This window comes from Pogona vitticeps, chromosome 5, assembly GCF_051106095.1.
Source record: "Pogona vitticeps strain Pit_001003342236 chromosome 5, PviZW2.1, whole genome shotgun sequence".
NCBI lineage: Eukaryota > Metazoa > Chordata > Lepidosauria > Squamata > Agamidae > Pogona > Pogona vitticeps.
The window spans coordinates 118,899,186-118,910,000 of NC_135787.1; the positions used below are offsets into that span (position 1 = coordinate 118,899,186).

Sequence of the window (10,815 nt, forward strand, 5' to 3'; positions counted from 1 at the left end):
TGCTTCCCCTAATAGACAGGAAGTTTAAGTACAAAATGAAAAGGTGACTATTGTCATGTTGTGACTACAAAAGACTCTCCCATTTCAGCAACGCATCAGATAAAGTGTAAAATAGATGGCAGAAAGGAAGTTGCTATGGTTACTTTTTAAAAAATTGTATGGACAAAAAAAGCTTTCCCTCAGGCACCTCAGTGTAGCACATCTCCAGACACTCTCCCGGCCCCTCCCTTCTAGGTTCCACATTATTCCCACCCACTGTAGATTCAATTGAGATGTATATTGTGTGCACACATTTGCACGCGCATGCACGCACGCACACACACACACAAAATATGAAAGGAACTCTCCATACCAATGGCACAGGCCGAACAGCTTAGATACCTTCTAAGCCAACACTGTAACAGAACAGCAAATGCTTTCCTTTGATTAACAAACTTACCTTCGCTATCAATATCATCACTCAAGCGGAAAACACTGTCAGTTAAAGGGTCTGGCAGGAATGCCCAATCATTGTCTTCACAGGAGCTTACATCAGAGTTGATACTTGACTGGCCCTCATAGCTGCTAGTCCTTTGATATCTAAGCACCATTCTGGCTAATGCAGAGCCTGCATCTAAAATGCACAAAATGAATAAAGTTTTTATACTATCGTACCAACTAATGTATGAAGTACATATACGCTGTTTCCCCTAAAAGAAGACCTAACCTGAAAATAAGCCCTAGTATGATTTTGCAGGATGCTTGTCATATAAGCCCTGCCCCAAAAATAAGCCCTGGTTCAGTGAAACCCCGCTCTCCACCACTGTGTAGCAACCAGAAGAAGATGACATGATTGTATTTGAATAAACGTAGATTGTTATACATGAAAAAAATAAAACATCCCTTGAAAATAAGCCCTACTGCATTTTTGGACCCTATCTTATTTTCGGGAAAACAGGGTAGTAGCATTGCTCAGGAAATCATGTCTCAACTTAATATGCCTTTTAAAAATCTGCAGACTTGTTTAACATGAATAGTGCTTTCTCCACATATGCAGCCCCTTCACAATAGCTATGTAATTAAACCAAAATTTGACTTCCACACGAAGTAGGCTTCATTTTTCCTGTCTCATTCTCAGGACTCTTTAGAATGTTTTCTGGTTATATGTTTTTGAGCTCACTAATGTTCATTTGTCCTCATGTTACACTTTTTAAAATCACCCTGCAAAGCCCTGTGGAAAGAGTTACCAGATCAAATATTTCCTTCAGATTAAACTGAAGTTCAGGAAGCTGAGTGTGGGGTGGGACCACTATTAGCTGTACAGAATTGACTGTACAATAAAAAGCACACACACCTCTCTGCCACTTGATAACTGAGGGAAGAATCCAGAACCTCACTTGTGAGCATTTCTCCAAAATTATCCCTAGTTTGACATTATTTTTGGGGGGGAGTGGCAATTTATCTTCAATGAATCTGAGAATGATCTAAATGTCTCATGGGAGAAATTTTTGGCCAAGCATAAGTCTATCCTAACACAAAATAACAATTGTGCCTAGGTCACTCACATTGGCAAGACAGTAAATATCAAACAACACACGAAAAGAGAGGTTACTTACCCATAACTATGGTTCTTCGAGTTGTCCTCTGTGAATTCACACAATTGGTTTTAGTCTGCGCCTGCGCTGGACTCCCCGGAATAGTCTGCAATGGTGCTACAAACGTCATGTGTTCCCTGTGGCTATTCATGTGTCCACAAACAACAATGAGGTGGCGGACAATCTGAGTCGACTGACCATAGACCGTACAGGCTCACGAATGGGAACTCGATAAACCAACATTCATGAGGATCTGCAAATGCTGGGGGTATCCAGTAGTGGACATGTTTGCGACACCTCTCAAAACAAAATGCAAGGTGTTCTGCTCTCACGCAAGCAGAGGTCATGCTTCATTAGGAGACGTGCGCATTCACAGAGGCCACGAAGAAAAAAGAGAGGTTACTTACCCAGAACCATGGTTCTTCAAATGGTTCTCTGTGAATTCACACATCCCACCCAGCCTTCCCACTGCCCGTCACTCTTTCTTACCTACATGGGCATTACTTTTTCTGGTGGTGGACAAAATGGAACTGAGGCTTGAGGCGGGCGGAGCATGCGCTATAGGGGCAACATTCAGTTAATGTTATTTTCTTTGAAGCTTTAGAATATTCCGAGGAGTCCAGCACAGGCACAGACTAAACCCAATTGTGTGCATTCACAGAGGCCACGAAGAAGAATAGATATCCTTCTAGTCCTCTTCCTGAAAACATTCTGACTAGAACTATGAAAGGTGTTCAGCATGGCATAACAGAAAGAGCCAATGACAATTGCACATGGTCAACAGCTAGAAGACTACCTGAACACATGAAAAGTAATTGAAGCTAGCAAAATTAGCTGATCAAGCATTTTGAACTCCCAGGAAACATACATTAAAGCAATGGCACATACTGCATGAGAACCATTTGTGTGTTGTAAGCCGCCTAGAGTGGTCAATATGACCAGATAGGAGGGGTATAAATGGAATAAATAAATAAATAAACAAACAAATAAATAAATAAATAAATAAATAATTGTGTTTGTTCAGCTACCTTTGAACCAGTCAACAGTTGCATATTATTTGGCTACCATAAATGCTGCAATAGTCACCTCCCATCTATTGCCACTTACTTGTTTGTTTCCTGAAGGATGCCCGTTTATCTGGAAATAAGGGGCTCAGCCAAGAAGGTTCAATCCTGCCAATGCAAAATCCTCCAAGGCAAATACTGCTGTTGGCGACATCCAGGCTAAGCTTTTTTAAGAGCAAACTAATGATCTGGCTGTCTCCCTTCTTGATGCTGACTGTCAGGGCACTCCGGACATCCTGCTCTCGAGCACCACTGTTCAGTAGCAGTTCTACCAGTTTAGGATTGCTTCCCTTCTCACAAACCTATTGCAAGAGAAAGGGATGAAAGATTCAATGACATTGATGATTAGACTGAGTTTGCATATTTCTATATTTTATGTACAGTATATGGTTTTGCAGAAGGGGCTAGTATCTTTTATCCATTTCTACACAAGCAGCTGACGAGTATACCATCTTGCGTGACACACACATGAAACAAAGCCCCATACTTTTGTCCTTTGTGTTTGACATCTCTTGAAAAGGCTCATATCGGAACACTGCCAAAATGCAGACTTAATGATAATTTAGGAGCTTGGTAGAAACTTGTGCAGTGAAGCGTGGCAAGTATTCCATATTTCTTGCCATGTTCATGTTACTCTGCTCCAAAATGTGTTCTGGATCAAGAGAAGGTTTCCAAAGTCGCAGAAATTGTTCTTTTTCAAACCTAATAAACTGCAACTGGGGCAAGCTTCACAGCTGCACTCCTCACAGAGGACTGGCCCATCAAAATCAGACATGATTCGGAGTGCAATTATGAATCACTTCCAGTGCCTTTTTAGAAACCAATTCCCTTGGTTCTCTGGATGACATTCTTCCCAAGAACCATAACTAGCTATTGCGACACTGAGCTTTTGAATCCCAGGGATCCACAGAGACCAGACACCTTGAGTTCAGGTTATTGCAAAATTGGTTAAAAAAAAAAACACGGAGAGGAAAGTCAGGGTGGATTCTCTGAGAGGGAAGACTGTATTCATACAAGTACAGATTTAATACTATAGGGAAAAATGACAGCCTAGATCTTCATTGAAAGAACTAGCCAAGTACTATTTTGACATTTGCAACCTGAAGGCTTGTACAACTGGAGCATCTCTGCTGGTGAAGGCTCAGACAGTGGCCAGGTCAAGGGAGGTTTGGCCTTCAGCTCACCATTGTTCTCAACTGACCTCTTTACCTTCCCAAATTGAACATAACAACCATTCAGGTACACCGGAGTATATAAAAGAGAAGCACACAAGAACATCACTATGTTGTAAGCAATGTTTTCTCTAAGCCACATGGGTGTGTGGGCACACACTGCTGCATCAGGTGTGCGCAACCGAGCAAATGTATCCATTCTGCACAGAGCTCCAAAGAATTAGAGGCAATGCTGGTTGTAAGCGAAGCCTCATAATCATCTCTGGTAACTCTGAACATTAATAACCAAGCCTGCTGCTATATGCATCATGCTGTACAGACTAATTGTTTCTGATTACACTTAAGATAGAAAAGTTGACCAAGTGGAATGGAACATTGAAAACCATCTCTTTAAACGCACAGATGCATCTCATGCACAACTAGAACTTCTGGTATTTTCTAACAATCAAATGATACCTTTTCAAAGATAGCCTTTAGATTAAAAAGCATGGTGCCTTCCATTCAACAATAAAATATGCTAAGTGCTCCAACATTCAGCTACTAGGAAGATTTTTTTAAAAAAAGAAAATCTGAAATACATATTCCAAATCAGTTCAATGGCTTACACTGTTACGTGTGTGAAGAAACTGAGAATTTGGAGGAACACAGAACATGGCATCCATCTTAAAAAATCAAGCATCTCTGTGAGCACCTGGGAAAAGCTGGCTGAGAACTGTGGTGATCAGTGTCTGAAGGGACTAACTCTTACAGTATATCACTTGTAAGAAAGGCCTTCAAGGCCAAGTTGGCTTCTTATCTGGTACTGCACTAATTAGGTGATTATTTCACCTTTGTGAAGGGAGGAGGAAGCAGAAAGTGCTCTGGTCTTCATTATCATTTGAAGGAACTTGAAACCTGATTGGCAGACCATCTGGAAAGGTCTAGAATGGGATATTTAATGTATAAAAAGGGGCTCAGAAGTTACTTTAGTTGGCTTAGCTTACCTCTCAGGAGATGCTATGTTCAGTTGCTGCCTACTATGCCATACATGGAAGGATGTACACTGTGCATGCTTCAATACTATGCTGACTCGCTAATGTGGACGTATTAAGTAGATTAGCACAGTGATACTACTTTCTGGTGTGTTCTCTTGATTGCCTTAACTTTGTCTCAATTGTAAGAAACTGACGGCATATACCAAGATTCAGGTCTATAAAGCCTGTGTCCTGGGTACACTCCTGTACTGCAGTGAGTCCTGGACCCTTTGTTCACAGCAGGAAAGGAAGTTGAACACGTTCCATATGCATTGCCTCCAACACATTTTTGGTATCACCTGGCAGGTCAAAGTTCCAAATAGTGTAGTCCTAGAATGAGCTGGGATTTTTAGCATGTATATATTACTGAAAGTGATGTTTACGTTGGCTTGGGCATGCCGTGAGAATGGCTGACGGTTGGATTCCAAAAGATCTCCTGTATGGAGAATTAGTGCAGAGAATGCGCCCCAGAGGGAGACCACAGCTGCGATACAAAGATATCTGGAAGCAGGATCTGAAGGCCTTAGGAATGGACCTCAACAGATGGGAAACCTTGACATCTGAGCGTTCAGTCTGGAGGCAGGTGGTGCAGCATGGCCTCTCCCAATTTAAAGAGACACTTGTTCAGCAGGCTGACACAAAGAGGCAGTCCCAAAACCAGCAAAATCAGGGAGCTGGACAGGGGACAGATTGTATTTGTCTTCAGTGTGGAAGGAATTGTCACTCTTGAATTGACCTTCTCAGCTACACTAGATGCTGTTCCAAAACCTCTATTCAGAGCACGTCACCCTAGTCTCTCGAGACTGAAGGATGCCTACAGAACACAGCTTTTTGATGTGTTCTGGGTTTTTTGTCTGTTTACTGTCTTTAATAAAATATAAAATTCTCTCCAACCGCCTGGGTTTTTGGCCCAGAGTGTTTGTGGTACTAAAACCAGGTCTTGCCTTGATTGGCTATCGAGTTGTGTTTTTTTTTTTTTTTTTTTTTTTTGTGGTGGCAGTCTATCTTGCAAGGTAGGCACATAGGTCCAAAATGTCTATGAATGATGGGGCTCCCTGGAAACACGGCCAAGTCTGAGAAGAACTGGGGTGTTGGGAGGCACTGCACCAGGCAGGTTCCACAGCTGCTACCACAACTGACTGTCTTAGGTTTCCCCACCCCAGGATAAACAAGGTAGTGTGCCTGAGTGACTAGACAGGGACCCCCCTGAAACCAGAATTCCATCCAAATACGTACCTGATAAATTAAAGAGTTAGTCTTTGTCTTCTTATTCACATCCGCTCCCAGCAAAAGCAGACATTCAGCCATAATGCTGTTGTATTCGGCACAGGCTTTCTCTAACATCAGGTTTTTTAAATCATCGTTGTCAGCTATTTTAGCAAAGCATTTACAACAAAGACTCTGAAACTAAATTGAAAAGACAGGCAATTGAAACTGAATCAGCAACTTCCAGAACATGTCACAATAAATATGCCAGAGAAAGGGAAAGGGGTGAGCCAGAGGAAGAGAGAAGATTGAAAGATACCTGCTGGTCTCTTTGTTCGGTGAAACACATGGACATCTGATAGAAAATCGCTGTGTCAAATGACTCCTGTAGTAGCAGCTTTGCAAAACAAGGCGACAATTCAAGTATTGTTATAATCGTGCAAAATCCCTATAGATAAAACAATAGCAAAGTGAAGAATACTGTAATCTAAGGCATACTGTTAAAACCATATTCCATACATTACCTCAATGTAGGGCGAAAACAATAAATGTTTCAAGACCAAAAGGATAAACAGGACCAAAGTATATTCTACCAACTTTATCATCCAGTCTTTTCAGTTTAGTTAGTGAGACTTACTTCTAGGTAAGTGTACAGAATTGCAGCCTTAGTCACATTGTTCATTTTCAAACACGGCCTGAACATGTTGGAATCCCGCTTAGCTTAATACTGAAGGCCTCATTGGGATCAAACAGTTACATCTCACGGTCCATGAACAGATTTAATAGTGCCTCTGCTAACATAGAAGCTTCTAACTCCTGCTCTAGAATTAACAGAATTCTGCTACACTGGAAATAAAATTACCGATTATGTAATACACAACAGATTCCAGTGAGAAACAGTGACACTGAGATGAATAATTGTGTGACTGGCTACTTTTCCTGAGCTGAGTGATAGTTTCTCAGTTTGCTTTTTCAGTTAGTTATCTCCTCTGCACTGCACCCTAATAAGAGCCTTAGGGAACAGTTATCCTGCTGATTTGTATCAATTTCAACTCCAATGTATTCTTAAATTGATTTTCCAGTCACGTGGTTTTTGTATTACTGTGCTCGTTCACTTTGAAAATTTTTATTGTATATAAAGTAGGGGCTTAAAACTGCTTCCGGAAACTACATGAGATTTTAAATAATGTCATTAAGCAGCATGTTTGCAGACTGTGTGGTTTTCATTGTGAGACAGACAGACAGACAGACAGACAGACAGACAGACAGGCAGGCAGGCAGGCAGGCAGGCAGGCAGGCAGGCAGGCAGGCAGGCAGGCAGGCAGGCAGGCAGGCAGACAGACAGACAGACAGACAGACAGATTTTAAGTGACATAGTGACATTACTTCCGAAAACTGCAACTGCCCACAAAGGCAATATTTAATATGACAGGGACATCCATATTGCCCAAAGTGATTAATAAAGAATCAGTTTTGCATGCATGTTAAATTAAACAGCCCTCACTGGCCTCTTCAAAAATACTCACTTTGTGGTCAAAAATAGAGTGGGCTTTGCCGTACAGCATACAGTTGAAATTTTTCAAATATATTTTAATTATGCAAAATCCAATTGAAAAGCAGTTCTTATTGTCAGTGTACCTTAGTCGTAAAACACTGCCACCCACCCAAAGTTCTCAACCATCCAATCCACTCCATGCCCATCCCTCTACAAGGCAAGTTCAAGTCATCTCCTTATGGAAAAGAGTTTCTGAAGGGGTACATAAAGTATCCATTTGAGAAAATGCTGTAATACAAAGGAAAATGCATTCATACAACAAAGTAGCATGCTATGATCCATTATTAAGAGATCACGTAATCTCATAGATCACGTTACTTCCTTTCTGAACTTGACCTACTACTTGACTGTAATCTGAGGGGAGACAGTTTCTTCAGAATCTGCCTGCCTGGCTAGATAGCTCAGTGCGGGTGGCTGAGGGTTTGATTCTTCACTATGGGGAGAAAAGGCAGCTTATCTTGCCTTAGGCAAGCAATACAGTCCAAGAGCTCGCCCAGAATAAGGGAATGGTAAACTACTTCAGAGTGCTTTATATCTAGAAGATCCTAGAAAGGGTTGCCAAAGATTAGAATTGAGTTAGTGGCATGTATTATTATTCACATATTATTCACATGTGTTTATCATTAGAGAACTGCAGCAGCAAAGTGAAATTAATGTAGATGAATGAATTATCACAGAAGAACACCAGAGTCAGATCTTCCATGTTATCTCATATGTCACCTCAAATATAAGGGATTTCATAAAAGTCAATTCTTACTCCAACACTGGTACAAATGTGTGCATGGACATCACTTGAATTCACTTCTCTAGATTACTAGCAGTGGGAGACTTGAACTGATACCAAGAAAAAAAAATACTGGTGTAGAAAATCCACAGCCCAACTGCTCATTCAATTAATCATTTCATGTCATAAACACAGACTTTAATTACACTTTCCTTGAGCTCAACATTATAGCTACTGAACATGCTACTAAGACTGCAATTCTAATTTTTTTAAAAATAGCTGTAAGTAGTAAGTCTTAAGCAGGTAGGCCTACTGAATCAGTGGCAGGTGAGTCAAGTTCTACTGTTTCAATAGGCCTCCTCTAGTTAAAATGTACTGCTGGGTGTCAATCTATATATGGTAAAATAACTTTTAAAAGATAACATAGAGTAGAACCCCTGACCTAACAGTATGTCAGCAGGGATAATATTTAGGAGTCACAAAAAGAGGTAGGCTTGACTTGACTTAATAATATATAGTAATAATAATCTTAGAACTGCAGAGCTGGGATGAATCCTATGAATCATTGAGTCCAGCCCCTGTAAAAGAAGCACAGTGGGGAATCAACTTATCTCTGACATAAGGACAGATGTAGGATAATATGAAGATGGCAATGTGAAAATTTAAGATTTAACTACAAATTCTAAAGCAAAGTTATCTTGAATTAATGGTACAATTTAGCAAAGAAGATCAACCAGCAGCGGGGTACAGAATTCTAGACAATCAGCACAGACGTCAACAATGCTACTTTGGATAAGGAAGGAAGAAAACACAGCTCTGAACTACTGCGCCAAATAAGCTTCCCACTGGAAAAAAAAAAGATTGCATATTTTATACCAAACACAGCACGTACTTCTATCTGTATTTCAACAACATCCTTAAAGCGTCGTAAACTGGAAACCAAGACTGCTGCCAATACATGTATAGTCGCAATACACAAACTCTTTCTTGTAATGATGGATCCTAGAAGGCTCAGTCCTAAGCACTGTATCTCTAGAAAGAAAAAGAGGAAAGTGGAGAAGGTGGGGAAGAAAAAAATCAATAGTATGAAAAGAAGTATTTTTAGCACACTGGCCTTTCCTGTTTACTCCTCACTTCCCGCATTATAAAACATCACTCCAGTCATTATCTATATATGGAAAAAAGTAAAAAAAATACTGGCTCTACTGCAACAAAGGGCAATAGATTCAGTTTTTCAACTTATACTGTGGCTCATAGAGAAATAAGACATGCTGTCCTTTTAGCTGAATTAAGAAAACAGCTTGCGGTTTAGTTGAGCATTACATGCATGAGACGGAGCAAAACTACAAATACTCTCTCCTCTGCTTGGTCCTGCCTGTGTGGTTCTACGTCAAGATAGAAAGTCAACAAAATGTACAAAATCTTTTGCTCCAGCTCATTCCAGCTTGGACATGTAATGGTAAGTCATGGTTTAGCATTAGGTATAAAACCTCTTGTTCTAATAGCTTGGGGGCACATTTATCTGCAGTATACAAGCCTGGTTCCCCTAAAATAATGATTCAGGGGGCATCTGTTTCACTTGTATTGTTTTAAGACGTCTTTGTCTGCCCTGAAGATCATCTAAACAAGAACAGACAAGCACCCATTAGGGATGATTTAATCACTGGGTGTGGCAGCATTCGGCTAGGAGTGCTTTCATCTCATGAAATAATACCATATTTTTTTAGCTCACCAGTCCTGACAGTCCTACAGAACTGAACTCCATTTTAATCTATCACTTTGTACCTTGGTCATCAGGATACATCTGTAGTGTATGGAGTACAGTGTCTGCCATCCCTTCCTGTATCAACATTTCTAGGGCACCTGAACATTCCACTACAGATGAAAGTATTCGAAATCCACATTTCTGAATGCCAGGATTTCCAATAAACTAGAAAGAAAAAGAACATTAATTCTGAACAGTAGGAATGACATGTGAAATTATTATTATATGCTCATTTTTGCAAATGTGCTATCTGGGGCTCTGGTTCCTGTGGAGAGACTACCACAGTCTCCATCTCTTCAGACTGTTTCTTTCATGTTTTGAAAGTAATGACAGAGATGAGTGGGGCTAGTATATTGCCCTGAATACGTGAGGGCTCCATATGCTTTACAGCATCTCTGAATAGGGCTGCTAGGTTACTGGACTATACAGCCAGTTGCATCCAGGCTCCCAGAAAAGCTTGGGGTTTGTTGTTAATGGGACACATATAACTGGCAAGAATGGTGTGTATCAGTGCATTTCTGTTCTGCCATTGGCCTGTGGGTACTCTCTGTGTGAACTGGTACGAATTAAATTGTATGTTGTGAAATAATCAAATGCAATTCAAATAAATCTATATAAAAACTATGAGTGACATGTCATCTCAAAGCCTGTCACAGTTCAATAAATTAACCAATAACTCTCTGTTTTGAATAAAGAAAATTTATCATAAAAGCAAAAGAACTGAGCTATACCGTGTTAAGAG

The 10,815-nt window shown here is 40.5% G+C and overlaps 1 protein-coding gene across 4 annotated transcripts in view; it reads right to left on the bottom strand.

Moving 5' to 3' along the window:
* LRRK2 (leucine rich repeat kinase 2) overlaps positions 1 to 10,815 on the bottom strand; it is a 101,027-nt gene that overhangs the window by 52,540 nt on the left and 37,672 nt on the right. For all 4 annotated transcript variants that reach the window (XM_020796985.3, XM_073000645.2, XM_020796987.3 and 1 more), the window contains exons 14-20: positions 10,805 to 10,815; positions 10,094 to 10,238; positions 9,201 to 9,340; positions 6,349 to 6,477; positions 6,060 to 6,230; positions 2,682 to 2,940; positions 440 to 613 (exon numbers count right to left, since the gene is read on the bottom strand). The exon at positions 10,805 to 10,815 is cut by the window's right edge and continues 111 nt beyond it. In XM_020796985.3, coding sequence (XP_020652644.3) covers positions 440 to 613; positions 2,682 to 2,940; positions 6,060 to 6,230; positions 6,349 to 6,477; positions 9,201 to 9,340; positions 10,094 to 10,238; positions 10,805 to 10,815 — 1,029 coding nt within the window. The remainder of the gene's footprint in view (positions 1 to 439; positions 614 to 2,681; positions 2,941 to 6,059; positions 6,231 to 6,348; positions 6,478 to 9,200; positions 9,341 to 10,093; positions 10,239 to 10,804) is intronic.